At 45.2% G+C, this 25,975-nt stretch overlaps 1 protein-coding gene across 1 annotated transcript in view; it reads left to right on the plus strand.

Annotated features, from left to right (window-relative positions):
• The window catches only part of ppp1r16b (protein phosphatase 1, regulatory subunit 16B), a 58,546-nt gene extending 35,467 nt beyond the window's left edge, over nucleotides 1-23,079 (plus strand). Inside the window, exons 3-11 of the mRNA XM_056605484.1 lie at nucleotides 31-101; nucleotides 10,200-10,345; nucleotides 11,046-11,149; nucleotides 14,130-14,254; nucleotides 18,361-18,486; nucleotides 19,118-19,193; nucleotides 20,024-20,153; nucleotides 20,626-20,779; nucleotides 21,081-23,079. Coding sequence (XP_056461459.1) covers nucleotides 31-101; nucleotides 10,200-10,345; nucleotides 11,046-11,149; nucleotides 14,130-14,254; nucleotides 18,361-18,486; nucleotides 19,118-19,193; nucleotides 20,024-20,153; nucleotides 20,626-20,779; nucleotides 21,081-21,560 — 1,412 coding nt within the window. The 3' untranslated portion in view covers nucleotides 21,561-23,079. The remainder of the gene's footprint in view (nucleotides 1-30; nucleotides 102-10,199; nucleotides 10,346-11,045; nucleotides 11,150-14,129; nucleotides 14,255-18,360; nucleotides 18,487-19,117; nucleotides 19,194-20,023; nucleotides 20,154-20,625; nucleotides 20,780-21,080) is intronic.
• The last annotated feature ends 2,896 nt before the right edge of the window (nucleotides 23,080-25,975 follow it).

Raw genomic sequence — 25,975 nt, forward strand, 5'->3', positions numbered from 1 at the left:
TAATCATTTTCATTCCCCCTGTTTCCACAGTTCGCTACCTACTGAAAAACAACGTGGGCCCAGACCTGTGCAACGAAGACGGCCTCACAGCCCTCCATCAGGTAAGATACACAACACACAGTCGCAGTCACAGTCCTCTGCCTTGCCTTCTCCATCCTTCTCTGGTTTTGAAATGTGCTGGACTATCGTTTCCTACGTGGCGTTCTATCAGTCTGTTTGTCTGTATTCCCTGCATGTTTTTGTTTCCTAAATGGTTCTTCTGAAACGTGATGTTGTTTCTTCTGTTAGTGTTTGTGAAATGTGTGTGTGTGTGTGTGTTTGTGTGTGTGTGTGAGTTTGTTGTCTTCCTAATTGGCCTTCTCTCCAGCCGACCTCTTTCACAAAATAAGCAGAGGACGAAGGGAGCTAAGCTAATTTCCAAATCATTTAATATTATTTTGTTACCCTGTTTGTCTAATGAAGAGGGTCCTTCAATGGAGCCCAGGTTTGGGGGAATTTGAGTTTGCTTTCCTGAAACTCAACAGCCAGTGTAACCGCCCAGCTGATGTCACCAGGGCAAGTCGGTTTATTACGGCCTCCAACAATATTGATGGCTACATTTCCATTTAAAACTTGTCTCGCCTGGAGGAGCATATTAATAACAGCCATGCGGGGAAAAGAATAATGAGACATTCAGATTGAAAATAAATAACTGAGCCATAGCCAACCTTGAGCGTGAAATCGACTCTGTGAGTGCGTTGTGATATAACGTCGGCAGAAACTAACGTTGAAAATGCTCAGAGTTCTGAGTCAGTTGAAAGCTTGTTGCATTAATACTACTAAAACTATTGCCTCATGGTTAAGTGGATGGTATGTTCGATACGAATATCCAATAAACACATCTTTCAATGAAAACTATATCGAACATACCAGCCATATATCAGCTTTATTTTATGCATATTTTCAGTTTCATCTTAAATTCAGAGCTTTAGATCCTCTCTCTGGCAAGACGTAGTGTCTATTAATTCCAGTGGCATTGCCTGGCTCCAGCCACTGAATCCCGCCTACTTTAAAAGGGCAGGACCCGCTGTTGGTTCCTCTCGAGTGTCACTCAGCTCTATCGGAGCCTTCACCTAGTCAAACAGCATCTTGTAGGCAGGACTCGATGAAGGAATCTGTGTGACCACCATGGCCACCAATTAATAAGGCGACTCCTGTAGCCTACGTTCGGATTTTGTAGCTGTTTTGAAAGATTTGTACAGAAATACTGGCTGTCAAACCGAGAACAGCTAGCTACTTCACTTGCATAATCGCTATCCACTTAGAGATTGGTTTAGGTGGAAGTATTCTCGGATACAGCATTCCTACAATGTTGTAGCAGGACTTCTGGGGGGAGATGGCACAGAGCCTGTGAGAAACAAAAAACTGAAAGGGACGGAGTTACATTTTTTCTTCTGTTACGTTACAGACATTTCTAGCAAAGACAAACTCATTTGCACGAGTGGATGAAGCTTTCAGTAGGGGACTTTAATTAGCGTGATTCTACAGAGGCCAGTTTACTTGGGTGATGATTTGAAGACTTAACACACTTATTTTTTATTTACAGTATTCTAGTGCTGGCCTAGTTTGTGTTCGCCCACTATGCATTTACAGGTCCCGCCTCCAGCCGCATGGTTGGTTGAAACAGTTATAAAGCGAGAAAAAGTGCAACGCCCTGAATGGAGCATGTCTGCCATCAGACTCTAGATTGTTAATCTAAAATCTGATTTGTGAGATTATGGGGGAAGCATTCCTTCCCAGTCTTTGAAAAACAGCTAAGATTGGAGAAACTTGAGACTGACTCATGAAGTGAAACGAAATATAGAGCTTCAGAATGATAACCAGGCAGACAGTGGATATAAGTGACTATTACAGTGGTGGCAATGGATCCCTGGCTCCCTATGAAATGGTCTCTCCTTCATCCTCTCCTTACACACTTTGCTTTCATAAATTATATCTGATGATATTGCATCAACCTTAAATATTTCAGGCATTGCAACTGCTATCGTATTGCTCTTTCCTCCCTCACTTTGTTTCTCAGCCTCTGGGACAAAGAAAGCCCCCACAATGTCTTGCTTCAGGTTCAGGGAGCGTCAAAACTAGCAAGAAGGGCATGGAAATGTACCTGTCTGACAGTACGTGTCCTGGGTTTTTATTTTCTGAAAGCTATTCGCTTTGCCTTTAGTTTACCTTTTTTGTTGTCGGGACAATCTGGTCAATTTAAACTAATCAATCAGCCGATAAAATGGCTTCAAACATTTTAGTTGTATTGCTTTGGAAGAAAGAGAAATGCTTTTGACAGATTTGATCCAGACATAATGCACCAAGGGAAACACGCACGCACGTACCCAGTGCACATTAAACATACACCCACAAATAAATACAACCTCAGCAGCTTAGCAGAATTGATTGGCAAGTAAGTGTGACACGTACAAGGGATCTTTCTTTGTATTTGATGTACGCTGTCGCCTACTGAGGCCCACACATGCACGTACGCATGCTTGTAATCTCACATTATGGTCGCAGGACACTGAGTGTCTCAAGCAGAGACGACGGTCTTCAGCAGCACAATCAGGGCCACAGATTCAGAAGGACGTTGAAAGAGGTCATGAGACAATGAAGTCTTTTGAAGAGCAAAGAGGAGCAAGGCTTATCTTTTGTAAGTACCAGTCCATTGCCTGACACACGCAGAAGGTATGTCAAAAGATGGCCCCCACGCTTTCTTCCTTCTTCAACGAACTACACACACACACACACACACACACACACACACACACACACACACACACACACACACACACACACACACACACACACACACACACACACACACACACACACACACACACACACACACACACAGTCAGTTATAAAACTGAAAATTCATCTTATACTTATTTATGAAAGTGCAAGTTCGGTGCGGTTTGGTAGAGTAGTGAAGGTGCGGTTCGGCCCAGCTCAGTTACGGCTCGCGTTTCCACCGCTGAGAGGAACCCTCATGGTTGGGGGGGGTTAAACCGGATCGCGATAGCGGCGGCAGCTACGTTAGCATTGTGACCTCATAGCAGCCCGACACAGTGTAGCCTGCTAATAAATCCAAGGAAAATTAAGAACGCGCACAATGAACCAAGATCAACCATGTAGGACGTCCAAGAAGGACGGCAAACTTTTGTGCGGATAATGTGTTTGTTTATTATCCCCCTGTCTCACGGAAGTGCGATTCTGTCGACCAATCAACAGACGGCGTGTGTGTAGCTCGAACTGAGACGCCCTTTCAGGCGTCTTTGGTTGTCCCTGAAGATTGCGGATCGAACTTTAGTTTGGCATTACATTAATTAATTTGCACGCCAGTTTCATTCAATTTTATACCACACACACACACACACACACACACACACACACACACACACACACACACACACACACACTCTGCACCAACGGTCTTATGTGTGCGTTGGCCCTGGAGTCGATACCTGTTAAAAGAAACAGAAACGCACAGCGCAACAACGGCACACAGCCAGCCGCTAATAAGGCAGGCCCCTTGTGAGTAGCTAACACACTCACTCACTCACTCACTCACTCACTCACTCAGCAGGCACCGTTCATCCTTAACCACCCCCCTCCCGACCCCACCCGGCAGTGGCCCTGCCTCAAGGGTCAGAGTGTGTTTGTGTCTGTCAGTGTCACAGGTCCCCTGTTATCTTGATGGCAAATGGCCACTTGTGGGCCTGATCGCTGTTGCTGGGGGAGGGCCAGAGGTTAAATCCGGATCCATACTTTCCGTGTCTGCGAGGGTCCACGTAACGTATATATCACCATCCTCCCATGTCCGCGACGCCCGTGGTGGACCCCTATGTGGACTCAACACTCTGACCAGAGCAGACTGTACGCATAGCAAGCCCCCCGGTCCGATGCAGGCTCCAGAGGACTAAACAGATGCATGCTGTGAAGAGAGGTCGTTCGAGGGGATCCGCTGGTGCCAACAGTTATATAACCAACCGTGAAACAATATATCGAACTCCTGGCGAGAAGTGCTTGGGAGGGCTGAAAATGACATTTACTCTCCTATTTACTCGCGCGTGCACTTCTACTCACGCATGCAAACAACGTTAAGGGGCTAATGCACCATGACGTTGTTTGCATGCGTATTAGGAGAGTGAAATGTCATTTTCCACCTGCATAAAGATCTGGAAGCGTGCATGGGTGGTGCGCTAGAACCACGTGGACCCGGCATTATTATGAATGGAACTGCGGACGCGCGTGTTGCTATTGCTGGATGTGTAGCGCAGAAAGTATGACCGAGCCTTGAGGCCATTGGTTCACGTAGAGGCCATTGGATCACGTAGAGGCCACTTTGTGAGTCTGTGTTTCTCTATTTTTGGAAGGGGGGTAGTGTGTAAGTGTAGGTGTGTGTGTCTGTCTGGTTGGGTGCATGCATGGGTGGGTGTAGGGGGGATGTCAGGGGGGTGTGTGTGTGTGTGTGTGTGTGTGTGTGTGTGTGTGTGTGTGTGTGTGTGTGTGTGTGTGTGTGTGTGTGTGTGTGAGACTGTTTTTCTGTGTGATTGTATAGGATTAATATTTTTTCTGAATACTGTTTTAATCGCAACGCAACCTGTCATGCTAATACACAGCCATGGTCCCTTCCAGCCCCTCTCTTTGTGCCGTCAACACATGCAACATTGCCCCCTATTAAAACGTCGCCCTCTCCTTTCGCAGCTGCTGCTGTCGGCCGCTACGCTACGTTAGCTCTGCAGAGCTGAAGGCAGTGACAGCACAGTGACTAAGCATATCGAAAACATTTATCAAAATATGTATTACACCAGGGTGATAAGTTTTCGCAAATATTCCGTCCTCTGACTTGGATTATTAACATTAGAATTGGAATTGGTGACCAGATGATATACCTCACCAAGTCAAATTTGAGCTAGGTATAAATTCTTGCATCCATACCTCCACCATATCAGGCATATAATCAATGTGTGAGCCCAGAAATAAACCCTTTTAGCCACATATTCCAGTATGCAGACCCACATCTCTCCCAGCACCACCTTCAGTATCAGCATCTCTCCCAGCACCACCTTCAGTAATTTCACCCCCATTCCCGTCTATTTATTCCAAGCTTTGAAATGCTTTATAGCGTATTTGCTGGTTGTAGCTAAACCCTACCAGCCCACAGGCAGTCTCCCGGCCATTCTGCTGCTGTTGTTGTCCACAGACACAGCCCAACCTCCCCTCTTTTCTGGTTGGTGGACTTTGTGGAAAGCCCATTATTTCCTGCCTTGTCAGATGTTCTTTGCAGAGGAGATGACGGGTTGGCACCAATAACGAGAAAGGTTTGGAGAGTACCACTTCGGTACCAGTTGTGGGTTAAAACATCGATTTGAAAGGAATATCTTTTTGAGAGCGTTGTTTAAGAGTGTACCAAATGTAAATGTATTGTTGTCGGACTTCATCACTCCTTGGAAAATTTCTGTTTAATGAATTAATAATTGGGAGTCAGCCTCTTGTTTGTCTTTTTCTTTCAATTTCTTTGCCGGTCATCATTTGATCACACCTTTTGGCAACATGAATCAGGAAGTACTGAACAGTAATGGAAAGCAACTCTTCATAACATCGCACTTCTGCTTCTTCATTCAAGTCATCAACCACTTATATCTCACACACACACGCACACACACTCCCACCTCTTGTTGTCTCTTTCTCTATCTGAATGTCCTGTTCAGTTCTAAAAGCCCCATTGAGTTCCCATTAAGGTGCCCTCTGTGTACAGGGGGGCATCCAGTTCCGACAGACCCACGTGGCGATTCATCCCGGTACTAATAGGTCTGAGGAGACTTCCCTTATAGTGCTGAGTCGGTCCCGGATCCTGTATGATCCACCTCATCTTGTCTTCAGTTGCTCTCCATCTCTATTGTTCGGATTCTCTGCTTTATTCCTCTTTATTTCTATGACTTATTCTCTTGCCTCTCTTGCTCGTCTTCCTCCCTCTTTCTCTCTCTCTGTCTTTATCTCTCTCTCTGCCTCACTGCCTCTTTCTTTCACTCTCTTTATAACTCTCGCTAAGCCTCTCTCTCTCTCTCTCTCCATCTCGGCCTATTTCGCTAATTGTCTCTCGCTCTGGCTCTGGCTCTCTCTCTCTCTCTCTCTGCCCCTCTGTCTGTCGACACCAGGAAGTGTCGTTATTTGATCTGGTTGACAGAAGCCAGGGCTACCCTGGAGAGAATGTGCAACGTCTAAAATCACTGGTGGTGAAAAAACACAAGACAGTTTATACTTTCAGCAGTAGAAGGAGTGGAAGTAGAATAAGAAAAGTGGGTCGATAATGACCCTGTAGTCTGGCGTCGCCACTCTTAAATTGACCAAACAATGGTCCGTAGCATTGCCCCGTTTAAACCTATACTTAGAGCGGGGCCCTGTCCCCACCAACCACGGAGGAGCCTTACTATACTACAACCCTGTTTTATTGCACACTGTCTGCTCGTTGCGATGCCTACCCCCTCGTCTGTGATATATCGCATTTTCCCAGGAAACAGTGGGCGTCGGGAGCCAAGTGGGGTTCCTCGGAATGCCTTATTATGGTAGCGACAGGGAGGGGAGGCCAGAGTGATGTGAGATGAGAGAAGCGGCCGGGGACCAGGGTTGGTCTACCGCCTTTACAGTTGGAAAAGACACGAGGCTTAGGAGGTGTCTGTGAATAGAAAGGTTGACTTGGATGCTTTACACGTTGAGGTCCATGTAATGTGTTTTAACGATAAATAACCCGTTCTATATCTAATCATATTGTATATGCCATATTGTTGTGGATCATGATGTTTGCTTTAGTTTGGCTTTGTTTATTTTAATCTCAGCAGTGCGGATCCAGTGGTAAATGTACAAGAAAGGGTAGGCTTACTTTTTAGTCTCCTGACTTTTACCTAATCCACACCAATACCTATCCTTAATGTAATTTTTTTTAAATTACATAAACATAAGCGATTGAATACAAACCTACCAGGGTTATAAGGTAACCTTATGCTTGGAAATATTCCCTTTTACCATTTCAAATTTAATAGCTGAAAAGCTGAATGCTAAAATCAAACCAAACATATAATCACATGATCTATATTACCAACACGCCATCCAAAGCTTTTGGAAAAGCCTATTGCCAAATGTTGCAAAATCCCTCAATTATCTATTCACTTTGTTGTTGGGAGTCAGGATCAGACCTATGTTGGGGGAAAGTATGTGCACAAGAATGTTGTGACATGTTGCCTTGTTGTTAAACATAGAAATATGCACCACTCTATGGGTACAACATCTATCTGTTATTCATCCTCTTCGCTCACTTCAAAGCACACAAAGCTACAAAGCCGTCAAAGAGGCAGCAAGACCCCCCTGTAATCCTAAAGGCGTTATTTCCATTATGCTGAAATTCAGAATACAAAGAAGAACACTGTCCTCTTTTAAATGTCAGGTAAAGGTAATGGGATTTTGCTTTGTTGAGAGTCCATGGTTATGTGTGCCTTCGCATTTGGTTCCAGAAGTACATCAAATACCTCTTTCCATTTGGGAAATCAAATCTTTTGGTAATCATATTTTTTCTTATGTCCTGTGAGGTTTTGTTCTCCAGTCTTTCAGTCTATTCAATTGAATTCCAATATATTTTCACTCAGGAAAATAAAAGTTTCTGAAGATAGAGATAAAGTGAGAAAGCCCACTGCACTACCAAATAACTTGGACTCAATGAACACTCTGTCGGGCTGGACTTGCACTTGTGTGGGTAGCAGGACATTCTACACAGCAAGTGTACATTTCAACAAAAGTTCCACACACTGTGGGTGAAATTGGCTGTGTTCCGTCTCATTGTTTCGTACACATTCCACACATGTTGCATTTTAAATAGATGACTTGAGGCTAATGTCGAGCGACCTGTGCAGAGATTGTTTTGCATAGCTTCTCCTAGAGCAGAGGATTCTGGGTAAATGCAGACAACTATAGAAGGGTGAATGGAAAAACAGACCAAAGAGGACATGGTCACCCACAGGTGCCCATTGCGCTGAATGGCAGGTGCTACTGCCCTAAAACATGACACACATCTTTCTTCTCGGCCCTTAGAACATTAAGCAAGGCCACGCACGCACGCGCGGGCGCACACACACACACACACACACACACACACACACACACACACACACACACACACACACACACACACACACACACACACACACACACACACACACACACACACACACACACACGCACACGCGCGCGCGGCAGGGTGAAAGAACAACAAAGAACATGACATATTCCAGTTTCATATGCGAGCACACGGACTGTTCCTTGCGCTGCTGAGGAACCAGAAATACCCCACCAAGGACACGTCTTAATCTGCACACCACTGTGTTTGTCGCAAGAAACATAAAACGTTTCCTTTTTTGGCTTCAATATCAAATCTTCATCTCCCATAAGCTCTGAGCTGTTTATCACTCTGTCCTTCAAACATCTATCTTTTCCCCCTCTCCCTCGTCGCCGTCTTTCTTCTTCTGTGGTATATGTCCCCACGCTTCCGCCAATTAGCAGCGCTAGAGCGATAGTGGCTGTGGCTGACAGCGTCTGGGTTGGTTTTTCCTGGAAGAAATATTCTCTTCCTCCCCGTGCTCTAATTACGCAGGGCGGTACTTACTAGAAAATTCATTAATAATAATTACTGTTGGATGTGATCGATCTCTCTCTCTCTCTCTCTCTCCTCGCTATCTCACTCGTTCGCTCCTTCTCTCTCTCGCCCTCTCTCTCTTGTTCTCTTTCTCTTGCTCTCTCTCTTCCGCTCTCTCTCTCGTTCTCTCTCTTCCGCATTGTTCTCTCTCTTACTCTCTCTCTCTTGCACTCTCAGTCTCTCTTACTTCCACCGACACACTGCTGTAAGATGTCAAAACGACCCCCCTAGAAGCACATTAATCCATCACGATGGATCCACCAAAGACCAGGTAGTTAGCGGACGGCAGGGAAGCAGCAGCACGCCACCTCGGCCCCCGTAAGAGGATATGACAGTTGGATTTGTATTGGTATGAGCCTCGGGGTATTAAAGCGCACACAATGATGTGGATTCAACATCATTTACCTTGTAAACATATTCTCACCTTGTGCCGAGCCTTGGGCTGCAAAAGCTTTGTTCCACTTCACTCTCACTCATCAGTGTTATGCTGTGATTGAACTTACACACCTATCCTCCTCCTCCTCCTCCTCCTCCTCCTCCTCCTCCTCCTCCTCCTCCTCCTCCTCCTCCTCCATCCTTTCCCCCATGTCACCAAATTGAAAGCCTTTTCTGGGTCTTTACATTATTACTGCCACTATTATACTTTCTCTTTCTTTCACATCTCCCTTGTAATTTAAACCCACTTTCCTTCCTTCCTTCCTTCCTTCCTTCCTTCCTTCCTTCCTTCCTTCCTTCCTTCCTTCCTTCCTTCCTTCCTTCCTTCCTTCCTTCCTTCCTTCCTTCCTTCCTTCCTTTCCTTCCTTTCCTTCCTTCCTTTCCTTCCTTTCCTTTTTCTCTGATGGGGCATTGTGGCCCGGTGGTAAGCACAGCAGCCTCACAGAGAAAAGGCCCTGGGGTTGAACCCCGTTGGGTGGGATTGAGCCCTGTTGGGCGGGTCCTTTTCCGCGGTCACACGGGTATCCTACGGCTGCTGCGGTTCCCTCCTGCGCCTCCAAACGTTCATGTTGACACCCCTCCGTCCCGTCACCGAGGCAAGGGCATTCAAGTGGAGCTGGTTCCAGGGAGCTACTCTGTGGCAGGCTGCCAACCGCCCCTTCTGATGGGATGGGTCAAATGCAGAGAATGAATAATCACCATGGTGATTAATATGATTAAAAGTATATTATTATCTTTGATTACTTTTCTTCCCCTGGTTTATCTATTTGGGGTGGCACTGCCTTAAGCATTAACAAAGCAAAAGTGAAAAGAAAATTCCAGGAATACTCATGAATACTCGCTATTCATAATTAGTTTATTTCATTATTCGGAATTGAAAAGTTGCCATTGTATTGCTTTATTTGAATATACACCTAAACAGTTAGTGTAGAATGTCCAATGCAAGCCCTGTCACGAATGAATGGTCATCACAGGTGGCGTGAATAGTGAGCCGATATATTGAACCAGCATTGAGAGAGCCGCCCCTCACTGTGACCTATCCCCCCCCCAGTGTTGCATTGACAACTATGAGGAGATGGTGAAGGTCCTGCTCGGCCAGGGAGCTAGCGTCAACGCCCAGGACAACGAGCTGTGGACCCCCATGCACGCCGCCGCCACCTGCGGCCACGCCGGCCTCGTCAAGATACTCATCTCACAGTGAGCATGCACAGTCACACGCAAACACATTTAAACGCACGCACACACACACACACCCACAAGCAAATGCTCACGCACAATCGCACGCACATTCATTCACACACACTGCCACACACACACACACGCACACGCGCACACGCACACGCACATAGGCACACGCACACACACATAGGCACACACACACACAAACACACACATAGACACACAAACACGCACATTTATTCACACACACAGCTGCACACACAGGGCCGCATATGCATGCCTATACACAGACAGACACACACACACACAGCCTTTTTTTTTTACATCTAGAGCTATAAGTCCATTCAATCCAATCCAACTTGTAAATGAACACACAAACACACACACAGCCATCTGTTGAAACTCTGTACCAGACCAGAGCTCTACCGACTGACTGTATGTACTAGACCAGAGCTCTACTGACTGAATGACTGTATCAGACCAGAGCTCTACCGACTGACTGTATGTACTAGAGCAGAGCTCTACTGACTGAATGACTGTATCAGACCAGAGCTCTACCGACTGACTGTATGTACTAGAGCAGAGCTCTACTGGCTGACTGTATCAGACTAGAGCACTACTGGCTGACTGTATGTACCAGACCAGAGCTCTACTGTATGAGCTTGCTCCTGTAGCCTGTGTTCAACGTGTGCATCCTACATCTGCTTCCTCACCCCAGCGGTGCAGACCTGCTAGCAGTCAACTCGGACGGGAACATGCCCTACGACCTCTGTGAGGACGACCCGACGCTGGACATCATCGAGACGGCCATGGCTAACCGAGGTGAGCTTGCTCACATCGAACGGAACATTCCTCCAAGGGACTCAGCCTATTTGTTTTTTGAAACGGAGATACTGCTTGGAAAGAATGACTTTGCCGCCCCTCACACAAATGTGGAAAAAGATTTTTCCACAGTCAGAGGCGGATTAAAGTTAAGATTTAATGGTTGGAACGGTTTACAGTAGACGCAGTCTTTGCCGGTGTGTTCAAATTCCTTTAAACCCATTGAAATGTGTTCATGATTGATTTGGGGCAAACATAGCTTTGCCTGTGAATACATCCCTTAAGATGCTTCAAAGTTCTAATTTGAATAAAAATTTGAATTGATTTTAAAATTCTTTCTTTTGTTGGAGAAAGGGTGTTATAGGAATCAGGTGTCATGTTAGGTAAACATTGTGACTCTTATTGGAGGAAAGTGCACCTTGCTTACCCTGGTGATAGAGCTAGACCAAAGACATTCTGGATTCATATTTGTACGTATTTTAGGAGACAGGAAAAAGCAAGCTCTTCCCTGAACAAAAGCATCTGCACAATTGTTGCGAGGTGTGGTATTTGCCTCTTGCGTATAATGGTTTTTGGTATGTAAATTCGATTGGCAGCCCAAGAAAGGGGATATTTTTAGACTGTTCAATATCTCCGCAAAGCAGTCCCCCACTGCCAGCCCAAAGTCAGTATTTGATGTCATTTTCAAAGGTCGTGATGACAGCCCAACCCAGTGCATCCAAGAGAGAGAAAGCGGTGTAAACTTGTGCTCACTTTGGTGGGCCGCGGCCATGTGATGTAGGGGAGGCATGAGAGCGGGAGTGAGATGAGAGGCATGCTTAAGCTGAGCTTCTCGGTGTGCTGAGTACTCTCCTAGGGGAGCGGCGGATGTGTGCAGAAGCTAGGAGGTGGTGAGAAGCATGATTAACAAGAACATTAAATGAAGCACTAGGCCCATAATGGCTGCAGTGCACGATGACGGAGCCTGAATCTGAGTGCACTGCAGGGTCAAACACATACACACACGCACATACGCATGTGCACAAGCATGCACTCACACACACGCACGCATGCACCCATTACTATCTTTTTGTCTTTCCATCTCGATCCATTTTCTCTTTCTGTCCAGCTCTCAACCTGTGAACCACACACACACACACACACACACACACACACACACACACACACACACACACACACACACACACACACACACACACACACACACACACACACACACACACACACACACAAACATCTTCCATCTCTGTCCCTTTATCTTTCTGCCTGTTGCATTCTATCCCCCTTGTGTTTATCTCTTGTGTTTCACCCTCGGAGACACGCACACACACAAGCATACATACACAGTCACACACACACCATTTTCCTCTTTCTCTCTATCCTTATATTGCTTGATTTTTTTTTTCATCTTTCCAGCTCTCTGTTGTGTCTTTCATACACACACACACACACACACACACCGCACGGACGCACACAGCCGCGCCTCTCAAAGCATCACTGATTGATTTGACAGTTTCTGGGTCTTGTGCGTCGGGGGCCCGGCTATCGGCTCTGTGTCCCGGTGATAAGACGGGATCTTCCTTGCACACGCTGCAGGGGACAACTTGGGATGGCACCGCAGCCATTAACAGCAGCCTCGGCTCTGATCAGCCTCCCCTTAGCTCACTGCGTCAGCGGCCGCTGACTTGAAGCCACGGCATGGAACAGGATTTCAATCGTGGGAGGAGCCCGGGGAATTTTGAGTGGGCCAAATCATTTTTGATTGAGAAAGTGTCGCGTTTTCTATTTTCTTTATTTTTTTCAGTTTAATGTTTTTTGGCTTCTGGCTGGTTTAATGAGGGCATACATCATTGTCCTAAACATAGTCCACAGGCAGCCTTTCCTCGACGTTGATGAATTTATTGTTCAAAGACATTATTATTTCATCGTGCAAATAACCCAACATGAGAATCAGACTGGAGAAGGTGTTAAAGGACCTGCAACTACTAGAGGTTCCGCTCAGCTGTGATTGGCTTAGTCAGTCATTAGGGACAGACATGAGCCGATGAGCCCATCAATGCTCCTGTTGGCTGCCAGCATTGCTTGGAGTGCTACCATTTTGAATCACCCCCATGCATTCTTAATAGATTGCGATTGCGTGTGTGTGTGTGTGTGTGTGTGTGTGTGTGTGTGTGTGTGTGTGTGTGTGCGTGGGGGTGGGGGCCCTGATTGGATGTTTCTCAGGGAGGTGTCAGAGCAGCAAACTAAACACTATTGCTGCTGATGACATGAATTATGGGTCAGCTCTATTTTAGTTAGTCCCAAAACAATTAAACAAATACATTTAGTGTCGTTACCATAAATTCAAGCTTCTGCGCTGGTCTAATGATACAGAACCATTTACTGAACTGCGACTGTGATTGCCAGGGAGAAATATCCAATGAGTCATTTTGGTAAATTTATGCTGTAAATGTGAATTATGGCCATGTGACTCTTTTGTCATTATTATGTTTCAAAAAGTTATATGTTGAAACCAGAGTCCAGTTCTGCATTCCATGGAAATTGGCCTTCCATTGTGGAGTGATCCCGAGGCGCTTGTTGAGCTGAAACCTACACCAGCAAAAACCCTACAGTGGAAAAACAACCTCAGCTACTTCAACGTGGCCCTCTTCATCACAAATCACAAATAGTCAAAACAATGTTTGAAAATTGTAGTGTTTATTTTTGCAATCCATTTTGTTGGGGAAAACGTTGGGGACTCCACAAAGTATTATGCAAATGAAGGCTGCGTCGTTTGTAGCCCACCTTCCGGAATGGGGACGTTTAGCCTCCTCTGCTCTGCCATTTCTGTGCTCCCTTATCTCGGTGTCTGTCTGTGTCAGTCATGCTTTATCACGCCGTGGACCAGCTCTGTGTGTCGGCCCCCCCCGCCTCCTGTCCCCTCCCCAGCAGACTGACTGACTGACAGTCACACCGCTCCGTCTGTCTGCTTGATTGACAGGCATCACCCAGGAGATGATAAACGAAACCCGGGCGTCGACGGAGAGGAGGATGCTGGGAGATATCCAGGAGTTGATCAGACGGGGAGAGGAGGTCAACCAACAGGACTCACAGGGAGCTACACTGGTATGATTATCATAAAAACCATAATTATAATGTATATCATTGTTATTTAAGGTTACATTCAAAAAACGAATCATCTGACCTACAAAACAGAAAATGTTATAAAGCAAAATGTCCCTTGAGTATTCCACAGCATCATGCATACATATAACAGAAATTACATAAACTAATACTACTATATAGTACCTGACAATGAAAATAAAAACCTCAATGATATAAAAAGATTATAATATACTATAGACAACTCTATAATGTAATCATATAATGGCCTTATATTATACAATTGCAACATGTCCATGAGTTGAACATAGCAAGGTAGCAGGCCATACAAAATGGGGTTTAAAATTCCTTTCTGAGAATTCTCTGGTGTGCCCTCCTGCCTCTTCACATGGACGGCATGGTGTGTGTGTGTGTGTGTGTGTGTGTGTGTGTGTGTGTGTGTGTGTGTGTGTGTGTGTGTGTGTGTGTGTGTGTGTGTGTGTGTGTGTGTGTGTGTGTGTGTGTGTGTGTGTGTGTGTGTGTGTGTGTGTGGTAAGTTGAAGAGGTGGACATCCTTTAGGTTAAGGTAATCCTGGAGGACATTTCTGGTGCCTCAGAACATCAAGGGGTTCAGGTCCTACGAAAATAAATAAAATACAATAATGGGAAATGGTGTGTGTGTGTGTGTGTGTGTGTGTGTGTGTGTGTGTGTGTGTGTGTGTGTGTGTGTGTGTGTGTGTGTGTGTGTGTGTGTGTGTGTGTGTGTGTGTGTGTGTGTGTGTGTGTGTTTAGACACAATGTCCTTAACGGGGAGGATTATAACATCAAACATTCTACGATTCACTCAATGTTAATTAGGGATTTGCCGATAATGAATAGAAAATAACGACAACTAAATGAATGGAGACAAACACACCGCGTGATGAATGAGAAGTGGATGAGTACAGCAACAGAACAGAACATCGTGGACAGAAATAGCTCTGTTAAGCCGGACTTCAGATTGTTTGATTAAGCTGCTTGTCTCATAGCTTTATGGACTCCGTTCATCTTGATTGGACCATCAGGGGTCAGAGCATATCAGTCCCTCTTCTTAAAATAAATGTGCAATGAGAGACAACAGTGGAAGTTTAATATCAGTGCTGTCAGTTTTTTTGTTGACTGGAAAAGAGTATGAAGTCAAATGTTGCATTAAATGTAGCTATTAATATAAATCGCTGGCTATAAATGTTTTACCTGGTTAGGGGCGGAGTGGGTTGCTATTAAATGAGAAAATACTTTGGCATTTCTCCTTGGGCCATTTGTCAGACACATCTTATCCCAGGCTGTAAATGTAGCTATGATAAAAGCATATCTGACCTTCAGCATAAAGTCTAGCAACAGTGAATGTAGATAAACGAGACTGACTAGATGTTTTCCAGGATAACAGTAGCCTCATCGCTCTATTTGTTAGCTAATACCAGAAGTCACTGTGACAGCGACAGGAAACCTGACAAGGAGTTCAGAGGTCATCGTTATCGTTGCCCGTCACATTCCTGTCAAATAGAAAGGTCGGGAAGGTTAGTACGGTTTTGTAGGCTAGAAAGGCTTGTTCTTTAGACTGTTTTCTTCAACCATTCTTTTTGTGTGTATGAATATTATAAGCAAGGGTTTATATGTCACAAGGAGTGACTATACTGTCAAATACTCCACTTGGATTATACCAGATTTTTCTGGTGGGGTAAATATATATAGTCCCCTAAAATATTTATAAGAATATATACAAAATGGCAAACACTACAAACTTGAGCGCAGAGGTGCTATCCTTTTCTCCCATACTGTTTATATTTGACATCAGCTTGTCTTTCAAACTCAAAAGCAATTCACTTCAGTCTCTATACATCCTCTATGCCCACACACGCACACACACAGACACCCTGTACACACACAAACACACCATGTACACATGCACAATGACACACACATACACACAGGCACACACACAAACGAAAACACACACAAAGATTCTGTATTGGACTAAGGCTTATCTTTCAAACTCCAAAGCTATTCAGTAGTCTCTGTTCGTACGAACACACACACACACACACACACACACACACACACACACACACACGCGCGCGCAAACACACACACACACACACACACACACACACACACACACACACACACACACACACACACACACACACACACACACACACACACACACACACACACACACACACACACACACACACACACACACACTATTCTATTTAAGATGGTTTTTAGGGATTTTTTTTCCTCCGTGATGTAAGTTACAACACGGCCCCAGGTCATTAAACACAGAAATAGAAAGTTAAGCAAAAGAAACCGAAGGGGACAAAAAAAATAGAGATCCGCGTATTGTGTGGGTGTCAGTGTAGTAGAACGCTGTCAGGATATCACACATTCTCCACCTGCGGCCGTCCTTCTCCTAGTCCCTAAAACACACTAAGCCAGCACCAGCACTTCCTTCCAGGAGGAAATAGTTTCAACAATCGCAGCGTTTCCTCGCAGACACTTCAAAGATTCATTTTTTCATCAAAGCCGCTCCCGCTGCAGACGGCTTCAGATGTTCAACATGTTTCATGTTAATGTGGGGTTGGATAAGGATTCGTGTTTGGAGGGGGAACATAGTGTTGAGGATATGGAGAGGAGGGGTGAGGAGGAGAGGAGGAGGCGTCGGGAGCCTTTCGCTCTGCACTAAACCTTCTGGAAGTCGTGGTTGTAGATACATATGCTTCGGCTTGTACATCGCTCACAGTACTGGAAGCAGAACGGACGGCTGCAGAGATTTGAAGCTGCTTAATTTCTTGTCATTAAAAAGATCAAAGCTAAATCTGTCAATGATGCCTTTATAGATATGGTTAGCACTTTATGGTTTTTATTATCTTTTAACGGCTTGCCAAAAATCTCAGTTATTAATGCTAAGGAGTCGTTCGTATCTCAGCCTCATATCACTTCCCTCATTAGTCATAAAGAGAGCGTTGTAGATTTCCTGTAAACCTCTTATAAGAGGGATTTTTACCAATAACATACAATCAATTCCAAGTCGTAATCCACAGCATGATCTCCCAATGCCTGTGTGTTTGTACATTTCATAATGCGTTCGGATGTGAGTGTACGGCTTGGGTCAAGGATTTATTAGGGGATTCAGGGATTCCAGTTGCACGACACCTGTTCATTATTAAATTTTTTTACAGGAATTATGTATGTTAGTCATAGCACCTGGGCTTTCATTACTGAGAACCCAGGTGCTTGCTCGTTACATCCCCTGCGTGCACGTATAGGACGGAATCGATTGCCCTGCTACGCAGAGGGGAATCTAAAGTTGTTCAGGCAAATAGTCCCATACCATGATGACTGCGGATCATGCAGATCCACTGCATCTCAGGGCAAGATGGAGTCGGCCCGACCTGTCACATATTTAATGGGGTCGACGGGAACGTTTTTTTTTTTTACATTATGATTGCTATCAAATGACCTTGCTGCACCAATGGCTAAGGTCCACTACTGTCAGCTCTGGGGGAATCTATCCTGCTATTGAACAATGTGACCCGGTGTGCATGTGTGGGTCAAGGGTGCTACTGCCAACTGTTAATAAATGCCGGTTCTTGAAACAATACAAATTTGATAGTATCGGTAAATCTGTCTGAAAACGAATCCATCTATAAAATGTGCGTTACACTGCTGAAAATACGATGCTGCTGCCAAACAATGTTTGGGCCAAAACCGTTCACTGGCTTTGATTTTGTTTGTGTTTCCAATCCGACCCAGTACTTTGAACCGTTTGAACGCATGGATTCATCCGCGTCTGTTGATCGGCGGCCCATTAGTGCCTGTCAATCAAAACGTTTGGAATGTTCTGAGCAAACAGCGCACTCCAGATTATCAATGTCAACAAGAGAAATACCTGGCAGATGTTCCGCAGTCTAGCATGAATCCAAAGGGAATTCTTTGTAACGCGTGCTCATCGAAACACGGCATGCGCGTAGAAACTCAATATACAGTGTTTGGTGGACCCAGATGGTAGATCCCTCCACCCATTACAACACCCAACACGAGCACGTAGCATGTGACGCCACTCCAGTGCTCTCCTCCCCCCCCGTCAGCTCCACATTGCGGCGGCTAACGGCTACGTCCAGGCGGCCGAGCTGCTGCTGGAGGGCGGGGGCCGCATGGACCTGAAGGACAGCGACGGCTGGCAGCCGCTCCACGCCGCCGCCTGCTGGGGACAGGTGAGCCCCGCGCGCACACGCACGCACACGCACACGCGCACGCGCACGCACGCACGCACCCAAAAACACACGCACGCAAACACACACACACGTATGTGCTCAAACACACACACACTCACGCGCGTGCACAAACACACACACACGCGTGCGCGCACAAACACACACACAAGCATAAACATACACACAAATACACACACATACACACACACACAGACAGACAGACAGAGTGACAGTCTGGGCTTTTCCCAGGGAGCGAAGGCCATATACAGACACAGAGACGGACACAGAGACGGCCAGATGTCACAAAAACATGCAAACACACACACATAAGTATGCATGCACGCACACAAAAACTATATAAAAAATATTTAAAAAAATTGAGTGATCACACACACACACACACACACACACACACACACACACACACACTCTGTTCTACGCAGGTGGAAACAAAACCACAGCCCAGAGAGTGGGAGCACCTCCCCCACATATTCAGTTTTGCATTCGCACGCTACATTCTTTGGTACTTTGTCACCACAGAAAAAAAACGGTTGAAATGTACAGAGACAGGCGGCTGAGCAGGCCAGCTCTTGGAGCCACGCTGGTGTGTGACCCCCATGTTGCGTTTCAGATGCACGTGGCAGAGCTGCTGGTCTCTCACGGCGCCAGCCTCAACGCCAAGACCTCCCTGGACGAGACCCCTATCGGTACGTCTCCCCCCCCCCCCCTCCCACACCCTGCCCTCAAGCGTGTGGCTGTGTGGCCCCCTGCACAAGAGGCGGTCTGAGATGTTATGATGAGCAAGCGCTTTTTAATGCTTTCTTTTTTTTAAATGCAGAAGAACATTAGAGGGCAGCCCCAGAGGCAGGGGCGCCTGCTGGGTTTCAGAGCGCAGGAAAGACAGGAGTTCTGCGCAGTGTTAAAATGGGGTTCTGGTCCACATCTATCATATTTTCATACTACTTTTTTAAATCGAGAATACTGGCGGCAGTTGAGATGCAAAGTTAATGTGGCTAGCATTTCTATTTCCTTATGTTCCATGAACAGTAAAAGATGTTATATCTTATCTTAATGTCTCATTTGATGTCGGTAATACACGAAAAAAGCCTTGGTTAGTACAATTCTGCATTATTTACATAAATGTGAGTGATCGACATAAACGTAATATTAGTGATTGAACTTTTTTTAAAACCTGTTCTTTTGTGCCGTAAGGATTAGCAATGATAATCTGTTGACAATCATCTGTTAATTTAATATCCCAGAGTGGGTTTTGTATTAAGCGTTTCCAGGAAGCAACCCACCTTGCAAGCATACACACACACACACACACACACACACACACACACACACACACACACACACACACACACACACACACACACACACACACACACACACACACACACACACACACACACACACACACACACACACACACACACACACACACACACACACACACACACACACAGGGGCTGTTGACGTCACTCGCATTATGCCCTAAGTGTGTGTGTGTGTGCCTTTGATCCTGATTTAGATCTGTGTGAAGACGAAGAGTTCAGGGCCATTCTGCTGGACCTCAAACACAAACATGACATCATCATGAAGTCGCAGCTCAAGCATAAGACCTCCCTGTGCAGGCGGACCTCCAGCGCAGGCAGCCGCGGGTATGTACTGACCCCTGGTGGCGGGGAGCTGTCACTGCACTAGCAGTCTGTGTGAATATTGGAACGATGTTGTGAATGTACTGCTTTTTTGTTATTTAATGATTTAGGATCCTAGGCCGGAAACCCCAAAAACCTAAGAGGAGGGGTTATGCCTTGTTTCCCGAATATAAACTAATTTGAAGGAGTGGATGACATTTTCACGAGTCAGTCCAACCAGCTTTGATTCAAAACATTTAAATAAACTTTCTTACAGTTTACTTGTGTAAGCCGAGTTTGGCCCCTAACATGATTGGTTGAAACAAATATGAAGCAACAAAAATGAGACATCAGAATAGATCATTCATCTAAAATTGGATTTGTGAGAATAGTGGTTAGGCACACCAATAAAGCCATGTAAAAGTGGCATAAATGTCGGAAGTCCACATCCCTGTACGGACGCCCCCCGCTCTGACACGCTGTTCCGCCTCCCCAGGAAGGTGGTGCGTCGGGCCAGCCTGTCGGACAGACACAACCTCTGCCGCAAGGAGTACGAGACGGAGGCCATCGTGTGGCGGGGCGGGCGCGAGGGGCCGCGCGCCGAGGAGAAGGAGCCGGAGCCGGAGCAGGGGCCCGGCCAGGCGCTTCATGTGAGGGTCTTCATGTCACTCTTTGGGGTCTTTGTTTTGTCCGTATAGTAACGAAGAGGTGTACGAGGGATTGGTTTCGCAACCGCTCCTGCTTCGGCAGTGTAATTGTTTGTATTGTGATTGTGCATCTTTATTTCCCACTATACCTGCCTGAATACCTGCTTATTTGATTAGGATTCACCTCGGGCCTATTTGTTTAGTTTGAGAGCTGCGGTGGTGAAGCTCTGATTGAGCGGCCTGACAGGGAGATGTATTTAATCAGCTTTAATAACTGATTGTTCTTGTTGATTTTGTGGCGCAGGTGACGCCTGAAGCCGAAGTAGCCGCTCCAGACACGCCCCAGTTAACGACCCTCCTCAAAGACGGCGGCAGCAGACAGAACGGGCTGATATCCACGGCGACGTCCGCGCCTCCGCAGCCCCCCCCGTCCAATGGCAGTGCTCCCGCCGCGGACAAGAGCCCCGTGGTCACCGTGCAACCGACCAATGAGGAGTCCTCTCCCAGGGAGCGCGCCCAGACCCTCTCGGAGCTCAAGAAGCAGAGGGCCGCCGCCAAGCTGCTGAGCCACCCCTTGTTCAACGGTCACCTAGGCAACGGGTCCTTGGACTCCTTCGCCGACTGCAAGCTGAGCTGCTCGGAGGACCCTCGCATGCCGCTCGTCTCCTCCAATGGCAGCGCTGTTTACTACACGCCGGCCAGCGGAGACCCGCCCATCCTGCGGTTCAAACAGCCAATGGAAGAGGAGCATCCGAAGACGCGCACCTGCTGCTGTGTGTCGTAGCATCGGGTACCGGAGACGGGACGGGGGGTGACTGCAGAGAGGGAAGCTAGAGGCCAGTGTGGGTGGGTCACCTTAAAAAAAACAAAAAAAAAACAGAATGGCAGCTTCAGTGTTGCCATGGAAGCAGTTGAAGATGCTGTGAATTCAAACTTGGCTCCTTGACCCGTTTTTTTTTTTTTTTTTTTCTGTATTTTGCTTCGCCGGAAAGAAAAGGAAGAAGAGAAAAGAGGGTTGTTTCATCTGGAAATTCCTCCCACTATCCTGTGGCATTGCTATTTGTTTGACAAGAGAAGACAAAGAAAGGAAAAGACAGGATGTGGCTAATTCCTGTTTTTACGCCCGTCGTGCCTCCCTTCCATTTGAAGTTACTGCCAGTGAAGATGGGGGAACTACCGGTTACTGTGCTGCATGTTAGTGAAGCTGTCATGCGTGCAAAAAATGATAGAAAGGGCAAGATGCTGGTCTCAGTAATGCCTCGATGAGCTCTTCCAGCGTCTGATGGAACGTGGCAGACCTTGTATTTGTCCAAACACGTGAACCTATCCAAAGTATTTGACAGATGAGAGGAAAGGGACACTCTCCATGGAGGATCCAGCTCCCTTTGAAGAAAAGTCCCACTAACCAACGGATCAAAATACCACCGTTTGACAAGTAGCAGTTGTTCCCTGTCTCTAAAAGCTTTTTTCAACCAGAGAATCAGGAGTAAAAATTGGAAAATAAAACATATTTCGTAGCGTAGGTTCCCTTGAAATAGCTGACATTTTAAAATAAAGGAAAGAATGACAAGCGGTATTACCATGCAAATTGACGCTGTGTTATCTCTAGCGTTTCCATAGTGTTTTCCCCAACGCCTCAATTCATTTGATGTTATGATGGATCCCCTGGGCGGAATTACAGCATCATCACACACTTATTCCCCTCATCTTTCAGACCGTGTTTCCCCTTTATCTACTCCTAATATACTCCAAGGTGATGGTGGAAGGCGCCGGTAATATCACACCGGATCATATCATCCGGCGGAACAGCGAAGCGTTTAATGTAGACACGGTGCAGAAATAATCAAATATCTCTCCTTAAATATCTCCCATGCTGATGCACCGCGGCCTGTCTGTGTGAAAGGGAGCGAAGGCCATTTATCTGACTGAGGAGGTACACTTGCACAACAGACATAAAGTACAATACTGCACTAGTGTTTGAAACCATAACTGTACATTTGTGTGGTATTATCGTGTGTTTTAATATATATATATATATATATATATTTAACAACATACTGTTGCGCTATATCTCACAAGACCAACTAAGAGGCGATGTTGTATAATGTAATCCACGTTTGTGCTTAACCTAACCAGTCGAGTTCAGTAGACATTTGTTGAATAATACTGTACAGTTTTGAGTTGTCTATTTATGAAAAGTAGCGGGGTTGTATATAAAGAGCAGAAGTGAGTGTTATGGTTGGTAAAGCTGAGTGTATTTATTATTTGGATGATGCGCAGAGTGAATGCGACATTGGTGGAAATGGGGGCTGGGGGGGGGGGGGGGGGGGGGGGGGGGGGGGGAGGGGGGGGGGAGGGGGGGGGGGGGGCAAGTAGATTTTGCCCGGGAAATTACCCCTCTGGAAAGGATATTGAGTCGTGAATAACTGAAACGTGGGGTGGTTGTTACTATGTAGACTAGAGGTTCCATGCATACAAACGTCAGGCCTGCCTGCTGAGGATGGCTCCCAGATCTAGTTGTGTTTTATCAGGTTTTTTTAATACAGAAATATAACAGATCGTCACCTGTGGCCCTAACCATTCCATCCACTCTCCTCTGTTAGTGTGACAATTATACTGTAATAAGGAATTACTGTTCTGCCCCTCATTCAGCCATGGAAGTATGCACATGGACTATGTAACAGTAGCTTCCTCAAGTGAACATGACCTTGAGTGCATCCACTTTAACCCTGATTGCAGTATATCACTGGCCTACCTTTTGACATTGGTTGTCATGTGCAACTCTGTGCTGGCATTGTTTCAGTTTAAACACTCCAGCTTAATTGGAGATCAGTTGTATAAACTGCTTCTGAGCATTACTGAACATGTTTTTTTTATGTTTACGTTCCCAATGTGTGCCAAAGAGTCTCTTAGAATTAAATGAATGAAGCGTGTGGAGCATTAAAAAAAGGATGGAGTTAAATGCTTTATCCAATCACCTTTGTCAAATGGAGAAGTTGTTCCTCTTCTGGAGTCATTTTCGCCATGCCCTGATCTTTTATGTATCCCATGTGTCAAATGTGTGTACAGAAAATCTTAATGTAAATATGTTTGCATTTTTTGCCATCCATTTGTTCCCATGAACTGAACTTCCATGTATGTCATTCAACATAAATGAAGGAGAAAAACATGCACAAACATACACACACATGCACGCACGCACGCAGGCACACACAAACACAAACTTGCGCAGTATATGTATGAATATCTTGAGTCTAACCTGTCATAGTAGGACTAGTAAATTGCTATTCCACTGTTATTGACCTGTTATTCCATTGTTGCATCCAGTTCCCGTTACACTTTCGAAGAATCAGGTGTTCCATTATGAAATAAATGGTAAACTAACTGTAAATGTGTCTATAAATAGTATATGCCTGTGATAGGCTGAATTGTATTCATTCCCAATAATAAAAGTGGATTAATTTTGCTAAAAACCAAACGATAACTATTTGGAAAAAATGTCTGTGCTTGGCTGCATTCCTTCCATTAAGTCATTAAAACAAAATTTATTCGATATATTTTATGGTTTGATTTCAATTCAACTCAAATTGCAGTTAAAAACTCACTCATTCAGAATCGAAGGAATGAAATTCATTGCAAAGTAGTTTTTTAATAAGATAATATAAAAAATTAATTGTCATTGTATTAAAATGAAATACATTAGACAGAATTCTTAGCCAAATTTTCAAAGTGAGTAGTTACTTATATTCTGATGAATTCTAACAAGGCCTGTGTTTCATTGTAACCCTCTATGTCAACGATAAGGAGCAGAACTACTGATTTTGTAATAACTGGAAGATAATGATGGTTGCATTGACATATTTTTAATAAATTGTATATTTTGAGAATTTTACGTTGTGTTTTCCTGAATTAATGCCTCAGCTATAATGTCGTTTTAGCCTTGAATCTCTTTTTAATTACTAACATGTTTGGATCTAACTACTAAAAAGTGAGGATCACGCTCATGTGCTGTAATGGACAGCACCCACTGCTATGATCATGTTCCCTTCTCTGTGTGTGTGTGTGTGTCTGTCTGTGTCTGTGTCTTTGTGTTGTGTATGATCCGAATCAAGAAGCAGAATAAAGTTCAAATGATTTATTTGGGGCAGAGCAAGGCTTCAGCTCTATCAATAACAAAACAAACTCCTGTCGCACAGGAAAAAAAAAGGGCCCAAGGTCGCTCACGTGCTGTAGTCCAGGGGCCGGCATGTTGACTAAAACAGGGAAAAAAAACAAACAAAGAGAGAAAAGCTAGGTCACTATCCCAAGAGTAGTCCAGGGGTAGGCAAAGGCCAGACCACGCCAAAGTCCATAAACAGGCAGGAATCAAACAGACAGTATACTCGGCAGTTTGAACAGACATGCTAAGAATAAACGTAAGAATAATCCAACAGGAAGCCACTAACAGCACAGGGTATAAATAGGTAGTTAAGGTAGTTAACACACAATGAGTAAAATTTGTTTGAAAAAAACAGACAATGGCAGGATGTACAGGTGAGAGGCGGAGTCAGAGACACAGAATAACCAGCAGGAGGCCGCAGAGCCACTGAGTCCCAACAGAGGTGGTGACAGTCCGTATGAGTTTATTTGTGTGTGTGTGTGTGCGCGTATGTATGCACAGGGACACACGATTTCAGTGCTAAAATAGACTATTCTCTCATGCCTGTTCATGTCTTTTTAGCACAGTATTTTTGTCTTTGAGTAGTTGATGATCAAATGTACAGACCCATTTGCAGATTTGCATTTATGTATTCATCCTATTATTGTTGTGTAGTGAGGCACAGATATATTTTGGTTCTTCTGATTCTGGTCACTGATTCTGTCTCAAACTTTCACTTTCATTTAGACTAAAACTCAAAAAGCTCCAATGGGGTCAATATTTCCAAAAGCATTGCTAAGAAACCACCAGCACACCAATATTACAATTGGGCTAATACCGAAAGCTATTTTAAGCACTTAATGTTGCTTAGTTATTCCAATAGCCAATAGTGAAGATACAAATATGCTTGAGATGTGGAGCATAGTATATTATGTATTTCCTTTATTGCTAGTCCAATGGTCCTACATAAAGTCCAATGGAATTCCCCCCAGTGTACAAAAGAACAGCTGGTTAAATGTAATTTGAACCCCTCTCTGTTTGAAGGCGCCCGGGCACAGCTT

Source organism: Gadus chalcogrammus, chromosome 13, assembly GCF_026213295.1.
Source record: "Gadus chalcogrammus isolate NIFS_2021 chromosome 13, NIFS_Gcha_1.0, whole genome shotgun sequence".
NCBI classification, from domain to species: Eukaryota; Metazoa; Chordata; class Actinopteri; order Gadiformes; family Gadidae; genus Gadus; species Gadus chalcogrammus.